Consider the following 25,694-nt stretch of genomic DNA (forward strand, 5'->3'; position numbering starts at 1 on the left):
CGCATGGGTTTGGACATCGATTTCATCATCAACGTATTTCATTTTGAAAAAAATTGTTAGAAAAATAAGAACATAAAATCAGAAAAACCAACATGTTTGGTGATCGAGAAAATGTTGTCAAATTCTACAGCAAGATCCGAGCTAAATCACTCCAACAGCCGCACAAAACAACATAAAAATTATTTCAAGACGCAAAACAAAAATGGCGTCACAAATCTCACCTCAGCAAGTGAAGATCTTTGCACAAACACCTCTTGAGAAGTATGTCGAGATTCCGCAGCCGCCAAATGTAGAGAGATTTTTGCAGTTGCAAAAGCCGAATTAGGGATGTAAATGAACCAAGATGCTAGCGAACTATTCGGAGCTTAGCTTGATAAAAAACTCATTCGAGATCATACATTAAACTTATTGAACTGAGCTCGAGCTCGATTTCGAGCTTGACAATTTTATCGAGTCTATCTCGAGCTTAAGGATATTAAGCTCATTAGCTCAAGAGACTCTTCGCGAGCTCGAGCTTAGCTTATTTATATGACTCGAGCTCTAGCTAGAGCTCGGCTAGTTTGTTGGATCGTGAGTGTAAAATAACTTAAGTATTGAAAAATAACTTACATTGTCTCACATCAATATCTAAATGAAAAATAAGAGATCGAAAAGCTATAAAATGAAAGGATACCCTCTTAAATTCCCATATCATAGTCAGCCCTTTGGCTAAGAATGCCCGACGAGCTCGTAAAAGAGCTTATGATCTCGAAAATGAGATTGTTTAAAGAACTAGAAAATGATCCCGCTTAACGAGCCTAGCTCGTGTCTACTCATTAAACATAATAAACAGGTTACTAACGAACCGAGCTCGAGCTATTCATGAGTTTAGTAATTTCAAAACGATCCGAGATTGAGCCTAATGATAAAATCTCGAATCGAGCTCCAGTCGAGGTCGAGCCTATATTTACCTTAAACAAGTTGAGCTCGAGCTTGATTCGTCTCGACTCGGCTCGTTCACATCCTATGACGAACAAATTTGAGGAGAATGAGGTGTGTTTAGGGTTTAGACATTTTTAAATATGGAGGTTAATTGTGTCAGTTAATTGTGGTATTTTTTCACGTATCCTTAGCTCATCACACCTACTCAAAAGGATGCCTTCTCCACATGGAGAAGCATTTATCACATGCTTATTGAATTATGATGGGCTTTTTAAAATAAACCGAGCATGAGATGATGGATGATAATTTATCGATGGCTCACTTTTCAAGTGTACCAAACTATGCCTAAAACTATAGATATTGAGAGATCAATCAAAATTAGTTGAGCTTTGATACAATTAGACTAATTTTGTTCTACTATCATGAACGATATCAATAATTGATACAAAATATTATGTATGAGAACGTAATATCCATATATCATATATTATATAGATGTCAAATGGATGTTTATTAAGTATCATGAGATATTGTGATCACTTTTATAACGATTTGTTTTATTCATTTTTATAAAGTAAGATTATATATATGAAAGAATTGTTAAATAAACTCATTATATAATCATGTTCATGTAAGATTGGGCCTAAATCTCGAGATAATGGATCAAAGATTATTATAATTCGAAACATGGGGTGATAAATTCTATACGAGGCAAATTACTAGCTTTACATGAACCACATCTTAAGTCTACGGAACAAAGTTCTACACTCCATCTCTTTATAGAAGTTGCTTCTCGACTGCTGGTAAATAAATTTTAAAAAGATTTTTTTTGAGTAATTCTATCTAATTAATGGAATATTTGATGATACAATGATTTTTACTCATAGAATATTTGGTTCACGAGATCTCCCCAAGGACACTTTTAACATCCAGGGGTCACAGACCGACCATAGAACTTTGTTAAATAAGAATAACACATTAACTGTCGGTTATCAAACTCCGACAAAGATGAACATTAATGAAAAACCGTACTTCATTTGTTGTTCTTATTCGAACACATTTGGTATTGTGCTATAATTTTATTTGACATTTGGATCGATCATTGATGAGTGGTGTTGCGACGAGGTCGTTGAGTTTTGAAGAATTAGTGATTTTAATACCCTTATCTACATGCATCTCAAATAATTTATAAGAGTTTACAATAAATTATAACATCTTCGATCAACAAATTTTTAATGAAAATGAATGTATAGTAAGATTTTTTTATAATGAAAAAGGAAACGCCATAGTTGCTACAATTCATGCGGTCATTGTCGGAAGACCTATGATTGTATCTCAAACGTGTGGGGAGGAAAAAGGTCATTCATTGGAACAAAAAATGTGTTGACCCGCAACTTACGTCAGCAGAATGAGAGTCAGTTTATGCTACATCGAGAGTAAAACTTTTAGTTTTTGTTTTATACAACATGATCATCCATTTGAAAATAAAAAATTTAAAATCGATAATTACTTTTTTTACTTTGAAATGATATATAGATCAATCATCTTGAACAAACACACAAATAGACTCCCGGTATGCCAAAAATATAGACACGAGATGCCCTGTTGGTTGATCTCACTAGAGATGTAATCGAGTCGAGTCGAACCGAACTCTTGAATGTTTGAGCTTGGTTCGTTTATAATCGAGCCGAACTCGAGATTTATTTAACGAATATATGCAAGGCTCACGAGCTTATTCAAACATTTTATCGAACCTAAACAAGCTTAATAAATATGAATTATACATTTAAATTTTCATTAAATTAATTAAAAAGTAAATTATATATTTAAAAAAAATATATTATTTTTATTAAAATTTGTAAATTTATTATAATAAATAAATTTAATAGATTTTTCTATATATTTCATAAATAATATGCAAAATCAATAAATCAAATATCAAAACATTATTCACGAACTTACCAACAAATATGTTCACGAGTTAACGAGCCGAATACTGTAAAGCTTGAGCTTTGTTTGTTTATCTTAACGAACCTCATCAAACGAGCTCAAACGAACTTTTATCGAATCGAGCTTCAAATAACTTACAAACGATTTGGTTCATTTATATCCCTATATCTCACCATTCCCCTCCCCTAGGTCTAGGTTCGAGTCTTCTTTGTAATAATAAAAAAATGATAGACACGAATCCCAACAACATTCCTCGTTGTTCACCTGAAACAAAGGGCGAATTTTGAGGAAAAGCAAGGTATAAAATAATGTAACTTTGGCAGAAATCTAAGCAAAAGGAATACTTTTCAAACGGGGTGATGTGGATAACGGCGCGGGTGTCAACCTCGTGGGTGGGGGGTTGTTTCAGTTACTTAAAAGCAAACGCCACCTTCTTCATCCTTCCTTCACGTTTTGTTTTCTTCCCTTTTTTTCCAGTGTTCCTAACTTTCAATCCAAATCATACAATTCAGTAGTGAAAATACCTTTACAATCATGATACATCCTCATTATTATGTCCATATCCAGCTTTTCCCCGTTGTAACAATTTTGCTATCTCCATTTTCCTGCGTTTTCTCTTTGCTCTGATGCTGTTTTGATTACTCTGCGTCTTTCTCCGCCATCCGTTTTGCTATCTCCATTTTCCTGCGTTTTCTCTTTGCTCTGATGCTGTTTTGATTACTCTGCGTCTTTCTCCGCCATCCGTTCATCATAAGCAAGGATATACGAAATGGGTTCTTTGGCAAATATTAAACAGACTGGTTTTGAACTGTATCTATTGCTATTCATTTTCCTTGCAGGGATTAGCTCATCTTGTTCGTCTAAGGTAAATTTTGTTCAAGTTTTCCCAATCTGGGATTGTAAATGTATTGATATTGAAGATGTTAAAAAGTGATGGTGTCTGTTTTCTACAGTTGTATGTGGTGTACATGGGCAGCAAAGGTAGTGCCGACCCAGATGATATTTTAAGGCAAAACCATCAAATTCTTTCAGCTGTTCATGGAGGAAGGTTAGTTTTCGTACTACGTTTCTCGATTTTTTGGTATTTTCCCCCATCTTTGGACTAATTGATCTCTTTTTTGTTCTTGATGCCAATACATGAATTGCTGCAAAACGCAGTGTGGAGCAAGCAAAGGCTTCTCATGTTTACAGTTATAGATATGGTTTTAGGGGCTTTGCTGCCAAGTTGACTGATCAACAAGCTTCTGAAGTCGCAGGCAAGCGCTCTATTTTGCAACTAAAGGGAACTTTTGTCAAATTCCTGGTGAAAAGATTGGCTAATGATTAGAAATATATATGGGGTCACAATAATTAACCGAACATGATTCAATTCAGTACTAATCTTATCGTTGCTCCTCAGAAATGCCCGGAGTGGTATCTGTGTTTCCCAATACAAAAAGGAGTGTTCACACCACACATTCTTGGGAATTCATGGGACTCAATGCCGAAGAAACTATGGAGATCCCAGGTTATTCTACCAAGAACCAAGTTAATGTCATCGTTGGATTTATTGATACTGGTGAGTCCTTAAATGCATTACAGAATAGTATGGAACGAACACTTGCTTTTTTATGTTTTTTTTTTGTGGTTTCAAAGCATCTGCCAAATTTAGTTTTCTTTTTTATTGTTTACATTATTGTCTGTTTGACAGACTGCCATGACTGAATGAGTTAAAGGCTACTGAGAGATAACAATTAAATATTAAATTTTACCTAGTAAATGTAGTTTTAAAACTATATTTACTCTACTCCAAAAGATTTATTTTTCATCTGATATCATCATTATATCACTTGGTTTGCGCGATCCTTGCTACTGTGTGTCGCCTTGCTGAAAAAATCCGATATCATACAAAGTGCATCTTTTTCCCTACGGAGAACTAGTAAATTTTCTTGGATAATCAAAATTCACTCTTGCTCTTTCCGCTTCTTGTAATCTAAAAATTAAATATTGGGATTTACACAAGGCCATTTATATCTCAGGAATTTGGCCAGAGACCCCAAGTTTTAGTGATGTTAACATGCCCCCAGTGCCGGATGGATGGAGGGGGCAATGCCAAGCAGGGGAAGCATTCAACATTTCTACATGCAACAGGTTTATATAATTTTAATCCTACCGTCACATATTATTGGATTTCTTATCTTCTTTAATTAGAGTTGAAGGTCTGATGACTTTGTCTTCCTCAAGGAAATTGATTGGGGCCAAATACTACCTGAGTGGCTACGAAGCCGAAGAAGAATCGGATGAAACTATGTCTTACAAATCTCCAAGGGACAGCTCTGGCCATGGGAGCCACACAGCTTCAATTGCTGCTGGTCGTTATGTTGCTAACATGAATTACAAAGGGCTGGCAACCGGTGGAGCTAGAGGTGGAGCTCCAATGGCTCGAATTGCTGTATACAAGACGTGCTGGAGCTCGGCTTGCTACGATGTTGATTTGTTGGCTGCATTTGATGATGCGGTAAGAGACGGTGTGCATATTTTATCTGTTTCCTTGGGGTCAGATGAACCTCCGATGGATTATTTTAGTGATGCCATCTCTGTGGGATCGTTTCACGCTGTTAGCCATGGGATAACTGTGGTTGCCTCAGTTGGAAACAAAGGAAATCCGGGTTCTGCAACAAATCTTGCTCCTTGGTTGATCACTGTGGCAGCATGCTCAACAGATAGGGATTTTGCATCGGATATCTTTCTCGGAAATGGAGCTCATTTCTTGGTAACTAGATTAAAACCCTTAATTGGTTGTAATAGCAAAGTTAAATCTTTGATACTCTGTGATTTCAACCATTTTAATCTCAAATAGGGTGAAAGTCTGAGTCTAGCGAAAATGAATATCTCAAGAAGGATCATCTCCGCTTCTGAAGCTTATGCGGGATACTTCACTCCTTATCAATCCAGGTGAATCAAAAGGTAGTTTGTTTCGTGTTCAATCTTGATATTAAACCTCCATCTGAAATCTCAAGTTATATTAGTCTTTCGTGTTCATCATACTAGCTACTGCTTGGATAGCTCTTTGAATAGTACGAAGGCCAAAAATAAAGTTCTGGTGTGCCGACATGCTGGGAGCTCAACAGAGTCGAAGCTGGCAAAAAGCGTGGTTGTTAAAGAAGCTGGAGGAGTTGGAATGATTCTTATAGATGAAGAGGATAAAGATGTTGCTGTCCCTTTTGTAATTCCAGCAGGAATTGTTGGAGAAGAAACTGGAGACAAGATTCTATCATACATAAATAAAACACGGTTTGTTCTGTCCCAAAGAATCTTAATGATTTTCTTGAATTTCTAAATCCATTTTCACTGATTGAGTTATGGAAACAGGAATGCTACCTCGATGATTCTTTCTGCCAAGACTGTTTTAGGATCCCATATTGCTCCACAAGTAGCATCCTTTTCTTCAAAGGGTCCGAATACATTAACTCCTGAAATTCTTAAGGTAACATTCATTCTTCAGATTCTTCTTTTCTACGTTCTCTTTTCGTTCTCTTTTTGTATAGCCAGAAATACCAAGTTACTGCCCTTTAGTTAGTCAATCATGAAGCAAGAAATGTTTACACTTAAGGTTTCCCTTTAACCGGTTCTCATTCCTGCCTTGCACGTGTACCAAATTTGTAGCCTGACATAGCGGCACCTGGATTGAATATCTTGGCATCCTGGTCTCCGGCAATTTCAAAAATTAATTTCAACATACTTTCTGGAACTTCAATGGCTTGTCCCCATGTAACCGGAATTGTTGCCTTGATAAAAGCCATCCACAAGTCTTGGTCCCCATCTGCCATCAAATCTGCACTCATGACTACGGGTAAAAAAAGAAAAGAAAAGCTTAAAGCAAATTTCTGCTTAAAAGATGCATGTGTGAGCATCACGATTTTTTAATGAAGAATCTAAGTATACAAAGTTTGGTGCAGCTACTATGCTGGACAAGCATCGGAAACCAATTACAGCTGGCCCAGATGGACGAAAGGCAAATGCATTTGATTTAGGCTCTGGTTTTATAAACCCAAGAACGGTTCTGGATCCAGGTCTAATTTATGATTCAACACCCACAGATTACAAAGCGTTTCTCTGCTCCATCGGTTATAGCGAGAGATCTCTTCGTATGATCACAGGAGACAACAGCACTTGCAGTCCAACCTTCGCAACACCATCTAGCCTTAACTATCCCTCCATTACGGTTCCCAATCTGAAAAAGACGTTTATGATCAGTCGAACGGTGACTAATGTGGGAGGCCCAAGAAGTATCTACAGAGCAGTAGTGTTTCCTCCCGCAGGGATAAATGTTACCGTAGTGCCTAAAAGACTTGTCTTCACAAGGTATTTGCAGAAGATGAATTTCACCGTGAAGTTTGAGGTAACAGGTCCGGTTGAAGATTACGTTTTCGGGTCCTTGTCATGGAGGAACAAAAGATCTTGGGTTACCAGCCCCTTGGTTGTGCGGGTTACACGTTCCAAGTTAAGTTTAATGGCTTAAAGGGGCCTCATTTTAAACAACTGGGAAATGAGGTAATCTGGTTGCCAATTCAAACCTGATTGATTGATGGATTTCAAGATTCAACTAGCCTACTTCTTGCAATTGTACTGCTGTGTCCATTGTACAGTTATATCAGCTATTTTTTACTTCTTTCACCTATCAAATTTCATTTTCTGGTAAATTTTGCGAAAGCAGTGTTTGCCCAGTTGGATTTCCTACGAAACAATATTGAAAGGTTATTTGGGAGCAAACTACAAATTTCTTTGTTTTTTTTTTTGGCAAGTAAAGCAAACCACTTTTTTTTTTCGAGAAGCAAACCACAAATTTGACAACATTTATTCTGTATATAGTCTCACATATGACATTATACTTTGTGTATTACAATTTAGCATATCACAAAATTATTAATGTCCACTAGATTACTACTAAATTTAGCATGGCATTAATAATTTAATCTAGTATCACATATGCCATGCACCGCCGCCACCATGCTTTTAAACTATCTTTTTGAAAAATACAAGGTTCATTTAATACATTATTAATTAATTAAGAATTCTATATAAATTTATAATAATACTTAAAAAGTTCGATTAATTGTGGACATTAATAATTTAATAGTTATTACTGTAATAAAAACTCCTTTAAATAGTTTCTCTGAGTTTATCAACTTTTAAAAAGAGAAAAATGAATATATAATAAGCATTAGTTAAAATAACATAGCTAAAAATATATAAATCAAATATCAATTTCAATAGAAATAGAGAATATTTCGACTATCTGATAAATTACAATTAGTATCATAAATAAAATTTTGTATTGACTAATTTATACCATCAATTATATTTATACAACTTGTCAATCACCTGACGTTAAAATCCCCCATTAAAGCCGGAAGCGCCCCGGGTTTAGCAATGATCAAAACTTTGCCATGATACAAAAATGTTTCCCAGTTGCAACACTAAACATGGATCTAGCACTCGAATTTTCAATGAATTTCAGAAGAAGCCTGGATTTTAGAAAAGTTACAGTAAAAGATAATCACTGAACTTTATGAAATCAAAAGGTAAACTGACCTCCAAGTTTATGGAAAAATCCCCGAGCCAAAAATATACCGAGATTCTGGACGAAAAACGAACTCGAAACTTAAGCAATATGCTGTTCCATCCTCAAACCATCAAGACTCAGTTGCGTGCCTTTAGAAATGTTTTACCAGCAGAAGAAGCAGCATTCCGCAAATCCTCCATGGCCACCTGAATGCGTTCTGAAATAATTTTATATAGACATCTTTGTGCTGCTTCATCGAGTCCACAAGGAGTGGTGTTGGGCCATCCAACACTAGAAAACGATAAATCCCTTGACATCTCTACAGCCCTTGGCTTTAATTTAGGGATGTCGAATATCATTGGTTCACCGATAACTATCCTTATCTCCCTGTTCCACAAGGGAAAAGGAGGTCTTCTTCCAAAAATATACTTCTCGGGCATCACCTGTAAATACAATAGAGGAGAGAGGAGATAAATTAGGAGCAATTACAAATATCAACCATTAGATACACAGATTAATTGCCCCCCACCATGAAAAAAAAGTTCGATAAAATCTAAAAAGTTTCATCAATTAGGTGCTATTATCATTGAAAAAGTGTAGAATCAGTTTTGAATACCACTCTCTCATGAGCCAGACTGTTTATAAACAAATCACTAGCACAAGTACCAAAATTATATGCAGCATTTTAATAGTGAAATCCACCTTACATACGATATCTATTGCCAGAAGTAAATTTGCAACTCTCTCGAGAATGCCAAGAAAGCCCAACCCTGTTTTTCATGGGAACTCAAAATTTTTTCGTCGGCCAAACTGACTCCTATGTAGGTGACTCAGATATAGAGTGGGTATTATTAGTGAATATCATTCATACACACAGAATAATAGGTTCCATATAGAAAGCAAAACAAAGACGGACATAAAAGGAATTCTCCTGGATAAACTAAGGGCGTGATTTGAAAGACATTTCTAACATAACTGATATTTTCCAATTATGTTCAGTTGTTATATAAATTATAAATAAGTAGTCCTTCACGGAGAATCTACATGTGTTATTATTGTTATTATTATTAAAAAACCAGTCCTTTGTTTCCTCAGTTATCACTTTTGATGCACCAGCAGTTTGTTCATCTCAGTACTACATGGTATAATATCTCAATTCAATGTTTTCCTCATTGATTCAACAATATGAAACATGTGAAATTCACATCCCTGATCAGTATGCAAGCAAGTCATCATAGTTGACATTGATAAGACATTAAAACAAAAAAACTGCCTCCAAACCTCAATACCCAGCAGACTAAGATGATGTTGACCTCATGCAAAGAAGATAGATCAACCGGTTTTAATACAAAAAGGAAAGCATGATCGTTGTACAAAGTAAGAAATGAAAAGGCACAAATTTTTCAATGGTAGGGATCACTTTAGACTTTTGACAAGAAGGATTACCTTGTCAAAACCATTATGAACTATAGGCAAAACTATTGGAGTTATGGGGGCTCGAACAATGAGACTGGCAGTCCCCCACTTCAATCTTCGTATAGGTGCATCTTCTTGACACACTTTTCCCTCTGGAAATGTATGCAACTGTTTGTTTGAGTTGAGAGAGAAAAACTTCAGAACTATAACTCAATCCAGACAAACCACTAACCGAAGGCTCAGAACAGACACTGGGCAATAATTTCATTTTGTGCCCACGGTATTTGTATTCCATGGATTCGTGTAAGCTTACTACATGCCAGATTTACAGCAAAACAAACATCAAGTATGACAATACACACGAGTCACTCCAAATCATTCCCTTACTTGAGCATTACAGATTCCACCAAAATCGTCATCATCGGATAAAATTTTAGCGGTTGAAGCTATAAGATATATTAAGTAGTTACAAACAGGAAATGCCTAACGTTGACTTCTTTAGTCGTTAATCCCTGCACAATAGTATACACATTTCATGCACAAATCCAAGATATTTATCACAGTTGTTTCACATATGATTGTTTCTGCATTCAGGAAACCTTGAGTGAGTTTGTACGATCAAGTACAGGAGGTATATTTTCAAATATGTAGAAAAAGAACTGAGTGAATAGAGAACCCAAGATCCATCTCTCAAGTAGTCAAGAGCCTCATTCATATGCTCCTGATAGATTCCAGCTCCCCTTGTTATCGGAATACATTTACCTATAAAGTTTACACTCGATGAATTAGACAAATTCGAATTCATATCACAAAATTTGAAGAAATCAATACTAACTTACCACTATAATAGAGTTAAATAAGATAAAATAACAACAGAAACAACTTTGCGTGTGTAATTTCAAGTTTCTGGTGGGTTTGATTCTCAACTTAAATGTCCGTCTTCAACAATAATATGCATGGTGATTAATATCTTAAACAATTTAACCTAATCGAAAATAATAGAAAAGAGACATGCCATTTAATCGTTAAGACGGAGTCGGACTAGTGTCAAAGTATACGAGTCACCCGCAGACAACCAGCAGTAAAATCTTGAATAAGAGACATCAGTTTCCAAATATCAGAACCACGGGATGTTTTGATATATTCATCCTAGAGTCAAATCTCCAGTTTTTTCTGGTGAGCTTTAGTTACAAGTTCAAGTTCTTGATTAAAGTAGCCGAACCATTCACAACTGAGTTTGTAAAAAAGTCTGAATCAGAACAATATAACAGTCGTTGTGATGTAGTTGTGGGCATGAAGTATAATAAATAGCCACATCACTCATTCATCAATCAAGGAACCATTGAAACATGAAAAAAACGCACCAAGTCGGAAGAAATACGACAGCATGGAATTTTTGAAGCATATGTCTTCTGCAGCTAGTACCCATCTACCTAACTTTGGGTCCGTGATTGGGAAATCCTTAAGCCCCCACATCAACGGGTCATCCATCCTGGATCAATAGAAACTGTAATAAGTTGAGAACTTGATTCTTGCTGCATGATTCGAGATAAGAATATCATTCCAGTGTTAAATCCAATAAGACGATATAAGCATTACATTCTAAAGATACAAAATGCATAGAAACCAAATGTTTCAGTGACATTCACTACATGATTCGAGATACGACTGTTATTGCACTGTAAAATCCAACTAAATAACATAAACATTACATTCTTGAAGAACAGTACACAAGAAACCAAATCTTTCAACGAGACTTGTAAGCTGATTGCTAGATTTCTTGCCCCCAAAGGTCGTCGTTATTAGGGCTATTCAATAAAAATTCATGGAGATAGTAATAAACTCGATGAATGCAAAGATCCAGAGGTTCTACCACCAGAAGTAATCAACTGTCCAAATTAACATGCTTTTTCAATAAAACTCGACTCCTGAGAAAGCAGGATCAAATTCAAATCACCAGAAGTAATCAACTGTCCAAATTAACATGCTTTTTCAATAAAACTCGACTCCTGAGAAAGCAGGATCAAATTCAAATCGAAAGGGGTCCTTTCTTTATTTCGAAAAGAAAATTACATAGAGAATGACTGACGTTGACATGTGATTGCTGACAGTGAGTAACGGGACGCCGGAAGGGCGGGATCGGACGAGGCGGAGAAGGGTTTCGACGTTGTAAACTGTGGTGGTATTGAACAGATTCACTACTGCCTTCGAGAGTGCTCCCACGGCCAAGAACACTAACTTCCGAGGTACTCCACCCAGGTGGTCCGCTCTCGCCGCCCACTCCATCTTCCTCATCCCGCCGCCGCCGACGTGACCGTTTTCCAATTTTTTGATTTCTTGTGGTTTTTTTCCAAATTAAATAATATAAATAGTAAAAGATTTTGATTAGAAAAAAAAAATCCTATTAATAGTAAGCCGGGCCCTTCTTCTAATTTTTTTTTTTCAAAAAAATCTTAAATTATATTTTTTAATTATACTTATTATTAATTCATTAAAGTTACTTTTAGTAATAATTTATTTCTTACTAATTTTAATAATAAATTTTTTTATAAAAAATCTGTTTTCGTCTTATTCTTGATTTATTTCTTATTAATAGTTTCATTTAAGGAGTACGTGAAAGAATTTCTAGTTATTTTGAAGTGATGTTTTTAGATATTACTAGGTAGGGACACCTCAATTCTTGAGGTGTCTTACCCATATTTATAGATTAATATGAGTATTTATATTGTTTCTATAAAATAATTAATTATGTGTGTATATTTGTACAAGTCGTATTTAACAATGTAATTTTAAAAATTATATGTATTATGTGTATATTATTTTTTTACTTTCCGTTATAACAATATTCATACATTTAGCATTTCAAATTGACCTAACAAAATAAAAAAAAATTGAGAAAACAAAAAATTTAAACGAATCAAATATTGATTAATTTATACATATACATTATTATATAGCTTTTGTAGCAATAACTATATCACATATATTCGAATAAATCTTAAAAAACTATTATTTAAATTTCGTAATAATTATATTACATATATTCAAATAAATCTAAAAAAACAAAATAGATAATATATATATAACTACCAAGAAATACCAATCCAATGAAGAAAATAACGAACACTGATTCTACTCATCCGAGTATCATATACAGAGGATGTCATTTGGAGACCATAACTCTTTCAGCGCCACAATCAAGGGTGACTTGTGGAATTCAATCAACCAAGTCTCTTCTTCTGAAAGCCACTCAAGAGTGCATACGAGAAGCAAAAAGCCTTCATCCGAGGAACGTAGATCCACCAGGAACTCTCCATATAGCAGCACACTATGTACAAATCACTGGAAATTCCAGGTACATTAACACAAGCCTGAAAGAAGTATAGGAAAGAAATCTGGAAGCAAAATCTAAATCCAAGCAAGAGAACCTCGGTCATTAGCAGCTTGAGGATGGCCTCTAGTGGGGTGTAGGTGTTCTGTTAGCATTGAGTTCCTACGTCCACAAACAGACACCATATGAATATTGGTATATAAAATCTTGTTTACTCAAACAAAAGACGAGATTTAGAAACAAGAAGTAAGAGATAACTGAAGCACCTGCATCTACGTGTCTTTATATGGCATGCGGGAGAAGTCTCTGGAGATGAAATTGCCGGGGGTAGTTGGTGAATTAGTTTTGGAACAACAACTAAATCTCTGCCCAATACCAAGATAGCACCAGCATTATTTGAAGTACCTGAAGAAACAAACCAAAAAATGAACAAGTCAAACTTTAGAGGATAAAGTCGATGTACGAGCGAATATACATCCTATCATCATGTAAATCCATCAAAGCCTTTCAATGCATTCCCAAGAATGTTGGTTCCTCGCAAACAGCTTGGTCTCCAGTTCGTACACCTAGGAGCAACACCCAAAATACTTGGATTGAAAAACAATTATATAAATACTCCCGAAAAAAGAAAACAAGTACATGAACAGAGAAACCCCATCTAAACCTTAATTTTGATAAATAAAAAAACCAACACACCTAGAACAAATAAAATTTCGGTAATTAATTCAAATTTCCAGAATTAACGCACCCCACCAAATTCGATATAAATAAACTGGAGGATACAAGTTGAAACTAACCATTTACAACTGAAAAATCATTCCATTTTTTCATAAAGTACACATCTTTAAATATTTGACAAACCCATAATTGATAAAACTGAAGCAAGATTAGCTTTTTTTTTAAAGCGAGAAGATAAGTACCATATCGGAAGAAACTTACCTCGAACATCGACAAAAGCCGAGCGGTGGAGAGAAGAAAGCCGAAACCCCGAACAAAAGCAGGAGAAGAGCGCAGCCGCGGTGGAGAGGAAAAAACAGAAGCCCCAAACAGAAGCAGGAGAAACGCAAACATGAGAAGCAAAGAACGGAGTAGACACGCTTTGTTGTCGGCGCTTCTCTGATGCGGTGGACAGAACCAAGGCTTCAAAACAACAAAAAAGGGAAGAGTAACCTAATATCAGCTTTCTAAGTAGCACAACTGGAAACATAACAGAAGGCAAAACTTTTTAATAGAAGCTATTCCAACCTTAACGAATGAAAAGATCACGGAATATTCTCTTCAGATATGCATAATCAGGTTTGTCCTCAAAACGCAGTGCACGACAATAATGAAAATAAGACGCAAACTCAGTTGGATAACACCGGCAAAGCGACTGGCCAAAAGTAACTCAATTGTTAACCCAGCATATAATTATTAAAGAGTGCATCCAACTATAATGTTCATCGCAAATTACCTCAATAGAAGTTGAAACCTTTTTCTCGCTATTTTTTTTCATATTTCTGCTTCTTAGTGTCAGCTTTTAATCACTGCCAAGGAAGATTATGCAGTACATGTGTCATATAATAGCTCCGTGCAATTTAAGAACCAAGATGACACGATTTTAAGTAATACTTACGTTCCTCTCAAAAAGTACATAAGGACATATCCAAGTGATTCCAAATCATCTCTCCTACTTTACTTTGCTCTAAGAGCACACGAACAAAAATTCAACAAGTGGGAATTTGAATAACATGAATTTATGAATAAAAAAGATAAAAGGGTAGAAAACAATCACTGACCAATGCCCAGGTGAGTATTCATGCTGGCATATCGTGCGGTTCCAGTTAAGTTTTTGTTCTCCCTGCAGTCAAGATGGATGTAACTCAATATAGATTAAAAAACAATCACATATTCAGAAATACAGATTTCAGAAAACAATATCCATCATAGAATTGCATATGACATGGCCTGCAAATGAAAACTGAGAAGCAAACAAGTTGATTTGTATCACATGTATCTATTTTCTAGATTAGTCAGAATACATTTTTGTGAATGATTGTATGTTCCGTCGATAAGCCACTGGAAAAGGAAAATTTAATCAACGAAAAACAATTGTAGTAAACAAATTTGGCCAAGTAATTTTCACTCTGCAGTTATGAGTGTAATTTATACGTATAAAAAATGTAGGAATATGAATTGGTGATTAGCGTACAACATTCAAGGGCCATCAAATCATGTAGGACCATGGAGCTATGCGCCTCGAGATATCTCAAAGAGCTAAAAATCCTCTAAACCAACTTAACACAATGTGAAAGCGAAACAGAAAAGGAATATCAACCCTTTCAAATTTGCAGCACAGATGCAACAAGTGGCATCTTCGCAAAGGTTACCAACAAAAAGAAACTGATTTTAATCTAACATGTAAGGAATATGTTGGTGGGTTGAACTGTCTCTGTATTTCTTAGCCAGACCAAAATCAATGACGTACACCTGGCATCATTGTCAAATTAGCATAATACATCAGATATATATATGTTCTAATAGAAATGTCCAAATAAAATGAAGAACAGCAGCAAGCAGTTGCCTGATTTGCACGTCGTCCCAACCCCATGAGGAAATTATCTGGTTTGATATCCCGATGTAGGAATGACTTAGAATGGACAAACTCAACGCGATTGATCTGACACTAATATATGACAACTTATTACAGGGTCAACAATTTTATTAAAACGTTGCTAAAAATCTTATTCGTAAATTAGTAATGTGATCCAAAACAACATGTAATAAAGGACTGACCATTTGATCTGCAAGCATGAAAACCGTCTTCAGAGAAAGTTTCCTACTTAAAAAATTGAATAGATCCTCAAGGCTGGGCCCAAGCAAGTTCATAACTAAAACATTGTAATCACCTTCCACGCCAAACCATTTTACATTTGGTATCCCAGCTGAAATTTGATGAATATCATGGAGTTAGAACCATCAAATATAGTCAGTGAGAGAAGTCCACGATTCGAGCAACAACAGTAAGAAAATTGTTAATAAAGTAATACTTCCGCCTGTAGAATTCTATACAAATTTGACTCATAAAGCAATTGAGGATGTTTTGTCTTCACAATTTACTGCAGATGTCAGAAAACAGAACTCGTCAAAAAGAGAGATTTCAAAATATACAACCACTCCTTAAAAACAATGATAAAAAGGAAAACAAGTGGGAATAAGGAACTTAAAACAAACAAGTGTAAATGGTTTCTTAAAAACAAATAGTTGAAAGCTTGGTATCACATTTTATTCGTTAATTCTCAACCAATCAACAATAGCTATGCATATCCCATTCTGACATACACTTATGGAGTCAACAGGCACATAACGATCAAAGATTTTAAGAGACACACTCTAGCTTTTCCCCTACGCAAATGTGCTTGCACGGAATATTGTTGAATTACTACTCATAAAAAGAACTAAGAAACACTTTTCATGATCCGCCATCAACATATAAACTCTTAACGAGACACAATAAACAGTTTGAACTCCACCAAACAAATATTGTCTGATCAACAACTTGCTCACATAAATTATCAATGCGCATTATCAAATCTAGTTTTCCCACTGCGTGCTCCGATTGGTTTTTTAAGAATTATATATAAGAATAATTTAGTTATTTTAAAAAATAAGAACAAAAGATATGAAGAAAAATTTATGAATTACACATCATTTATATATAGGGACAATTGCGAACGTTTTCTACACAACGGAAACAATAAAATATAATCTGAAAAAATTCGTTAAAATTAATCTAATTCGTAAAACATGCCATTTTCTGTAAAGTAAAGGTTCTTGAGGAGGTTAACACATAAGAAGCTTATCAATGCCAAGAAGGGAGAACGCAACGCAAAAGAGTTAAGCCCGAGAAACTGTAACAAGAAGGAGGCAGACAACACAACAGGTAAACTTTGTTTGCTGGACTTTGGTCGGTGCAATGGTGGGAAGACAAAGACCGAGGCTCCCAAACGAAGGAAGAAAATAGGAAAACGATGAAGCAAAGAAGGAAGCCAAACCCACTTGCAGTGCGTAAAGATTGGAACTTGACCTAACTCAACCTCAAAAGCTAGCTCAAGGGAGGAGGATTGTCCAAACCAATATATGCCACTCAAAAGTTATTTATCTAACCGACGTGGGACATTTAACACACCCCTCTCACGCCCAGGAATGAACATCTGGAGCGTGGAGTTTACAAATGACCCAATTATGGGCAGAACGGGTGACCTAATTATAGGCAGTCCAACACATAACGGTGAAATCCGGGCTCTGATACCATGTAAAGATTGGAACTTGGACCTAACTCAACCCCAAAAGCTAGCTCAAAGGGGGAGGATTGTCCAAGCCAATATATGCCACTCAAAGATTATTTATCTAACCGATGTGGGACATTTAACACAGTGATGTGTCGCTGGACTTTGCTCGGTGCAATGGTGGTAAGACAAAGACCGAGGCTCCCAAACGAAGGAAGAAAAGAGGAAAAAGAAGAGGCTCCCAAACGAAGGAAGAAAAGAGGAAAACGAAGAGGCAAAGAAGGAAGCCAAACCCACTTGCAGTGATGTGTCGCTGGACTTTGCTCGGTGCAATGGTGGGAAGACAAAGACCGAGGCTCCCAAACGAAGGAAGAAAAGAGGAAAACGAAGAGGCAAAGAAGGAAGCCAAACCCAGTGATCTGGTGCGGTGGAGAGCAGAGACAATCCCACGTGCCATCGTGTCTTTTGTCTGTCATGTGGTGGAAGAGACACCTGTAGTGGGTGTTACCGGGAACTGGGAGGAAACTGACCATCCCCAACTTATTCCCTCTTTTAGTATAGTAGATATATTCGATATTATAATAGTTGAGATGATTACAAAAACTATTTGAGTAGGACGACAAAATTTCTTCCTCTTTTTTCTCCTCTTCGACGCCAAAAAACCTTCTTTTTTCTATCATAATATTATTACATTTTTGTTATTGGAATTAAGTTTAATAGAAATTAGATTTTTTTGTCATACACAACAATGTGTACGAACACATTAATTATAATATTAATATCAAATTACAAATGTCTAATATTCATTCTATAAATTGATTCAACAATATTTCAAATATCTAATATTATGTTACACGTAACGCGTATGTCTCAGTTGTTAGTAAAGAAATGTGTGAGAACTGAGAATCAAAAGCAGAGCTTTCAGAAATAAAAATACAAAAATTGCGTCAAAAATTAATATTTAGTAAAATTACAACAATTTATTTAACATATGTAACATATATCTCTTTCATTATCTAATTTCTTATTTCCAACTTCTCGCTAAAATTACTATTGAGCTCCTCGGCCCTTGAGACATGATTGCAAGTGTTTTCCAATTTCCAATCTTCATCTCTTCCATTTCTGCAACTTTTGGGGAGGTGTTGATTTATAAATTTCGATTTCGATTTCAATTTCTGAAATTTAATCACTTCGATTTCATTGTTAGGACATGCACGACATCATTCTAACAAAATTGACTCGTGAGACAATCTCATAAGAGTTTTTATAAAAACTTAAATGTGAGAAAGTACACATTTGAAATTAAGAAAAATGATACACCAAATATGGTTATTATGAAACCATAATACTATAATAATGGTACTGATTATTATTATTTAATAATGTTATTTTTAATTTGGTAAAGAAAATTATTACAATTGAGTTTGGAAATTCAGGATATGATAGCTTACTAGCATGTGCCCCCAATAGCCAGATAATGGCCCAACCGTTGTTTAAATATCATCAACCATGAAATGGGCTGAAAATCCATTTTTCTCGTGGATTTCAAGAATTATTTTTCTTTTGGACCCAACAGTACTTAGGTATTATATTTCATTTTTCATGTATATAAAATTTACATTCCATTTTCATATAGAAATAAAATATATTCTAAATGAAAGAAGTAAAAGACGTCACATTGATATAGATATTACTTGTTTAGAGTCTTCGACCCAAATCTTATCTCTATAAAAAAATTCTTTTACATTACGTTTGGATGAACGAAATTGAATGGAAATTTTTTTTTTATTCGAGATAAATTCAAGCAAAGACAGATACAAAAATTTGATTGTGGAGGGCAGAGAATTAGTCATCACAGATATATATATATATATATATATATATATATATATATATATATATATATATATATATAAAATCATCATATAACAAAAAAATAAAATCCCTCCTTTAAACTAGAAGTTGTGAAACTTCATTTTATATGGAGCAAACCAACTCCAGTCTTCAATAATGGTTTCCCAAAGTGCAGACTCCAAGTCTCCAAGCAGCTTTCTCATCTTCAGAAATGGAACTAATTTATAAAGGGGCTTAGTTAATATATCAGCAATTGGATCCTCATCCCTGCGGTAAAGAAGATCAATTACTCCTTCCTTCACTAATCTATCAGATAGTGATATTTTACATCTATATGATTGTTTCTTCCATGAAGAACTGGATTTTTAGAAAGCTTGATCACAGAGCTGCCGTCACATAGATTTCAATAGGTCCTTGTTGCTTGAAGTTCATCTCTTCGAGTAAATTTTTTAACCACACAGCTTGGCTAGCACAAGAAGTCGCAGCTATGAATTCTGCTTCTGTAGTTGATAAAGTGACGATTAATTGTTTCTTTGAAGACTAAGAAACAACTCATGATCCCAAAATGAAAGCATATCCCGAGGTGTTTTTCCTATCATCCAAATCTCCAGCATAGTCACTATCAGCAAAATCCAGTAAATTAAATCTGATTTTTATCCTTTCTTGTAGAACAATCCAAATTCAAAAGTACCATGCAAGTATCTTAAGATCCTCTTGACAACTAGAAGATGCATTTCTGTTTAGATAGACTTACAGAATATATAATGTATGGCCTTGTTGGCTGCTGTTGTTAAATACATTAAACTTCTCACAATTTTCCAGTAGAGTGTGCTGTAAACTATTTTTCTTTCATAATCTCTAGTTAACTTTAGACCAAACTTTGTTGGCGTGCTTGCTGCATTACAATAATTCATTCGAAACTTGCTAGAATGTGTTGGATGAAAAGAAAATTGATAATAACTTCATTCGACAAGCTATAAAATATATTATTTTCAATCTTATTAATTCAACAATCATTTGAGTATTCATCTCTCATTCAATCATGATTAATAATATTCGTAACATAAAATATTATCTCCATTCTAGCGATTGCGATTGATAAAATCAAAACCAAAGTCCACATGTTTTTAAATTATTAGATATGGCTAATCTCTTCTTGTTTGAACTATCTTTCTAGAAATATCACCAAATTTGGATGTGGTACGTTATTTGTTGTGTAAGTGACAAAAGCTTAAAAGCTTGGATGTGGTACGTTATTTGTTGTGTCGGCTCAAAAAAAGGTTCGCATATACTGTAAGAGGGTAGAGTAGATGCTACCTATGGGGGCAGTGCCCTCACAGGATCTCAGCCATTGATTTTACATGGTGATTAAATCTGGGCCTTTGATCACTTCATGGGGTGTATGTGTGTTTAAATCTGGGCCTTTGATCACCTCATGGGGGCAGTGCCTCACAAGGTAGGGTGAAATAAACCCTGTAAGAGGGTTAGAGATCTTACTCCAATTGTTACATAACAAAGTAAAAAGGGAAATCTTTTGCTGCAATATCGGGTGTGCTCTATACCCAATCCAATGACTCATACTTTCAATCAAATAAATCTTACCCTTAATTAATTAAATGCATGCATGAAATCCAAATTACCTATATTTTACATGTATAGTGTGATATTCGTTTGTCCCACATGGTAAAAACTAAATATTTAAAATGAGTTTATGATAAGCTACAATGAGCTTTTATAATACTTTGGATTAATCATTTTCTTAAAACGAAAACGAATACAAAATAATTATTATAAGAATACATTGTGTAATCGTGTAAGCACATGCCCAGTGTAGGTTGTGACATATACCATTAAAAACTAGTAATGGTCCAATTTCATCCATTAAATTATTAATTCAAGATATATGTTAGGGATAGCGTAACCAACCCTCCGCCAACAATTAATCAAAGCTCTACATAGATAGGTTTAAATACACATAAAAAAACAATCAAATTTACATACTTAAACAAATATATAAGAGCCAAACTTTACGAGCACAATCCCCCAACTTAACACGTCAAACTTTCAAACACAACGTGTAATTATTTTGGTAGTTTCGTAATCTCAAAATTAATGGGTTATCATTTGTATAACCCTAGTTGTACATAAAGCTTAACTCGATTTTTTATTTGACTTCTGAAATGTGAATATTTTATGATGTCACGTCTGCAATCTTTGTATCATTTTAAATTTTTTTGGTGTCATATTAACATTTTAATGAGATATGACTAAAAAATAAAGAAAAAAAAAGTTAATTTATGAAATCAAACTTTGAATATTTGATTAATTAAAAAAGAAGAAGTCAATATACCTAAATTTTTCTTTAATTTCCTCTGAATAGATACACGCTATATATCAACTAATGCTAATAAGCAGCTACATTAATGCAACATATCTTATAATTTTACAAAGCATATATATATATATATATATATATATATATATATATATATTTCATAACCAAAGAGCAAGCTTGCAGCTGGAAAACCAGAACCATGTATCCACTTGAGCAATCTCCTGCAAATTATAATTCTAGGCTTCTTTCGTCACCATATCTCCAAGAAACTCACACCCTCCCGTGGAAGAAATCATGGAAACCGAGTTGTAAAAAGTTTAATTCCAGGGCTGCAACAAAATGCATCATTCAACCTTCAGAATCCGTGCCTCTCATGAATAAAAAATCTGTCGAATCTGTCGTTCAAGAAACTGAACGATTCACAGAACACAAGGTGAAGCAGGGATCTTCTGCGGCGAATTCAACCCCTCTCACCCCTATAGGGTTCTTGGAAAGGGCTGCTGTTGTTTATGGAAACTGCCCTTCTGTTATTCACAACGAGAAAACTTATACATGGTCTGAAACTCACGCCAGATGTGTGAGATTGGCCTCTTCGATTGTGTCGCTAGGCGTCAAGAAAGGCGAAGTTGTTTCTGTAGTGGCACCCAATATCCCTGCGATGTGTGAGCTCCATTTTGCGGTTCCTATGTCTGGCGCCATTCTTAATAATGTTAATCTTCGGCTGGATGCGAAAGCGATCTCCAATCTGCTACAGCACAGCGAGTCTAAGCTTGTGTTTGTTGATTATCAAGCATCTTCGTCAGTCCAGGAAGCTGTTTCATTGTTTCCTCCGAATCTGCAGCGCCCGATTTTAGTTCTGATCACAGAAGATAATGGAGATGATTGTCAGATCAATGGGAAAGATGATCATTACAAGATAATTTACGAAAAAATGGTCGAGAATGGTGATGCTGGTTTCAAATGGATTAGACCAGACAGCGAGTGGGAACCGATTACATTGAATTACACCTCCGGCACCACCTCTTCTCCTAAAGGAGTGCTGAACAGCCACCGAGGAGCATTCTTGATCGCAATGGATTCATTGCTTGATTGGTCTGTTCCAAAGCAGCCTGTGTACCTGTGGACACTTCCTATGTTCCACGCCAACGGGTGGTCCTACGCCTGGGGCATGGCCGCCGTTGGCGGAGTTAATGTGTGCCTCCGCCGTGTCGATGGACCCTCCATCTGTGAAGCATTACGCAAGTATAAAGTAACAAATATGTGTGGCGCACCAGTGGTGCTTAGCATGATAACAAATTACCTTGGCGGGAAACACCTTGATAGTCCAGTTCAAATCATGACCGCAGGAGCACCGCCTCCCGCGGCTGTTCTCGGCCTAGCGGAGAAATTAGGTTTCATCGTGAGTCATGGCTATGGGTTGACGGAGACCGGCGGGCCGGTGGTATCATGCACGTGGAAGAAAGAATGGAACAATCTGCCAGCCCTAGAAAGAGCCAAACTGAAAGCAAGACAAGGAGTGGCAACCATCGGATTCGCAGAGGCCGACGTCGTGGATCCCGAAACTGGGGCGAGCGTGAAAAGGGACGGAACAACAATCGGAGAAATCGTGTTAAAAGGTGGATCCGTGATGCTTGGTTATCTCAAAGATCCCGAAGGAACTTCGTATTGCATGAAAGACAATGGCTGGTTCTACACTGGAGATGTAGGCGTGATGCACCCGGATGGATACTTAGAAGTGAAAGACAGATCCAAGGATATCATCATCTGCGGCGGCGAGAATCTAAGCAGTGTTGAGATGGAGTCTGTGCTTTACTCCCAACCGGCGGTTAAAGAAGCGGCTGTGGTTGCTCGGCCGGATACTTTCTGGGGCGAGACGCCGTGCGCGTTCGTGAGTTTGAAGGAGGACGTGAAAGACAAGCCAACGGAGAAAGAGATAAGAGAATTCTGCAAGGCGAGGATGCCGCTTTATATGGTCCCAAGAACGGTGGTTTTCATGGCAGAGCTTCCGAAGACTTCGACTGGTAAAATCCAGAAATTTCTGCTCAGAGATATGGCGAAAGCTTTGCCCCCGAAGTCAACTGTGAGCGAATCCGATAAAATAAATAATGCATAAGACTCAATTTCTAAGCATCAGAAGTAAAATATTGGTAATTTTTCAGACTCTAACTGATTCAACCAAAATGGCTCACAATCTTTCTATAAAAATTAATCAATAGGAAAAAAAAAAACTTTTGTTCATTTGGTATGGAAAGCGAATTCATGTTACTAAATATTTATCGTTGTAAGATATATTGTTCGACATATACTACTAAATAATAAAAAAAATCAATATAGGATGTAAAATTGTAAATTTGTGTTTTATCAGATTTAAGTGTTGTGTCAAATGTTATAAAATTTAAGACAACATGCAACAGAATATTATATTTTGTAACACAAATTGACTTTAAATAAATTGATAGACAAGTTTAAATTTGCACAAGTATTTATGACAAAAATTAATCACTAGAAAACCAAACAATTTACAAAAACCTATCACTAATGATTAAGACTAAAATCATTTTCCTCAACACGTTGAAAAAATAAAAACTTTCTAAAATATCCAACAGTAATAAAACATCAATTAAGAAAGCAAAAACGTAATGCCAAAAGAGGAGCCACGAAAACGGTCTTCAGCCAACTTCGTTACGGATGTTGTCTGCATATGTCCCCAACATTCAAGGCAACACGCGCAATCACCACTCTTCAAAACATCATGATCCTTGATGACTTATTTTTCTGATATTCACGGCATGCACAAGTGCGTATATGTATGTTCGTGTATCAGGAACCTCTTTACCAATGTCCTTACCTATTGCACAAAGAAAATAAGAGTTTAATTAGAAATAAACTTTTTTTAAATATTAATACCATATTTCATTAAATCATTATCATAAATAGAATATCTAAAATATATTTACATAATTATCTCATTATCTTAGAAAGACAAAATCTAACAAGATATTATATGAAATCAAATTAACAAGGAAAAACTAATATTAAGGAAATCATTTAAATCTTATGAATTAAATCAATCAAATTTGGAATTATTATTTCTCTTCAATCCTATATTTAAAATAGGATTATATGAAGTTACACGTTGAGTTAAAAAATGAATTTAAAATTACAAAACTATTTAAATATTTTTTCCAAACTCATTTCTCAAAATATTCTTTGTTTTTGTTTTTGTTTTTGTTTTTACTAAGCTGTTTCTCAATATATTTCGCTAAAAATTTATATGAGACGATTTCACGCATCGTATTTTGTGAGAAGAATATTTTATTTAATTCATCTATGAAAAAATATTATTTTTTATTATGAATATCAGTAAGATTGACTCGTGTCACATATAAAAGTCATATATTTCTTTTCAAATCGTGACAATGCCCCGGCGGGTAAAGGAATAACGATCGTCTCCTATTCAAGTATTAATAATTGTTTATCATTTGTGTATTTAGTATTCAGTTCAGTTTTTGCATTCGCTTGCTTTTGAGGAAAAATTGAATAATAATAATTATTATTTTTGATCATATATAATTAGTCTAATTTTAATAAAGAAAAAAAAGTAAGTATATAAATATTTATAAATATGTTAAGAATTAGATTATGTCAAAAGCGTGCTTTTAAAAATAGTTTCTTTGCCAAATATTATGTAATATAGCCTTTTATGATCCAATAATCCTAAAAAACCTTTCTTTATTATTTTTCCCTGTATCAAAAAATCTATAGCTTAATGGAAAAAAAATTCTTTTTTAAAATTATTGAAATAAAATTAGTTCATTACGCATTATTTCTTTTTGTAATAAACAATTGATGTTAGTAATAAATTTATATGGATACAAATAATAAAAAAAAAATTTATAATATTAATAATAATGAGAATTAGTTAAAATAATAATAATTACCGTTATAGTTTAAAAATAATGAATCTGTAATAAATATATATAACTATAAAAACAAATCAAGTAATACAAAGATTTTAAAAAGATATTTTTGGAATTCAACATCATTGAGCACACACAATTCCTGTTCATTATA

General features: G+C 35.0%; 3 protein-coding genes and 1 pseudogene across 9 annotated transcripts; 2 read left to right on the forward strand and 2 right to left on the reverse strand.

Moving 5' to 3' along the window:
• Positions 1-3,211: 3,211 nt before the first annotated feature.
• On the forward strand, positions 3,212-7,563 carry LOC140822668 (subtilisin-like serine-protease S). Its single transcript, XM_073183493.1, has 11 exons — positions 3,212-3,736; positions 3,825-3,919; positions 4,030-4,127; positions 4,271-4,429; positions 4,890-5,001; positions 5,095-5,623; positions 5,711-5,805; positions 5,902-6,144; positions 6,223-6,337; positions 6,517-6,703; positions 6,810-7,563. Exons 1-11 carry the CDS (start codon positions 3,641-3,643, stop codon positions 7,370-7,372), a joined length of 2,292 nt encoding a protein of 763 aa, XP_073039594.1. The 5' UTR covers positions 3,212-3,640; the 3' UTR covers positions 7,373-7,563.
• On the reverse strand, positions 7,277-12,176 carry LOC140822669 (N-acylphosphatidylethanolamine synthase). Of its 7 annotated transcripts, XR_012116014.1 has the most exons (6): positions 11,922-12,176; positions 11,197-11,324; positions 10,509-10,594; positions 9,863-10,000; positions 8,446-8,859; positions 7,277-7,587 (listed from the first exon to the last, which is right to left on the reverse strand). XR_012116014.1 is itself a non-coding variant. In XM_073183494.1 (5 exons), exons 1-5 carry the CDS (start codon positions 12,125-12,127, stop codon positions 8,554-8,556), a joined length of 864 nt encoding a protein of 287 aa, XP_073039595.1. In that variant the 5' UTR covers positions 12,128-12,176; the 3' UTR covers positions 8,277-8,553. The 7 variants fall into 7 exon arrangements, 6 of the variants coding, with proteins under 6 accessions (XP_073039595.1, XP_073039599.1, XP_073039596.1 ...); XM_073183494.1 differs by lacking the exon at positions 7,277-7,587 and having other exon boundaries at positions 8,277-8,859; XM_073183498.1 differs by lacking the exon at positions 7,277-7,587 and having other exon boundaries at positions 8,277-8,859; positions 11,197-11,367; positions 11,922-12,157.
• A 735-nt stretch (positions 12,177-12,911) lies between these two features.
• Positions 12,912-20,864, reverse strand: LOC140822672 (casein kinase 1-like protein 1; annotated as a pseudogene).
• Positions 20,865-21,776: 912 nt separating this feature from the next.
• Positions 21,777-23,733, forward strand: LOC140822673 (2-methylpropanoate--CoA ligase CCL4-like). The gene has a single exon (XM_073183503.1). It carries the CDS (start codon positions 21,820-21,822, stop codon positions 23,731-23,733), a length of 1,914 nt encoding a protein of 637 aa, XP_073039604.1. The 5' UTR covers positions 21,777-21,819.
• Positions 23,734-25,694: the final 1,961 nt, after the last annotated feature.

This window comes from Primulina eburnea, unplaced genomic scaffold (genome assembly GCF_022965805.1).
Source record: "Primulina eburnea isolate SZY01 unplaced genomic scaffold, ASM2296580v1 ctg994_ERROPOS2195505+, whole genome shotgun sequence".
Classification (NCBI taxonomy): domain Eukaryota; kingdom Viridiplantae; phylum Streptophyta; class Magnoliopsida; order Lamiales; family Gesneriaceae; genus Primulina; species Primulina eburnea.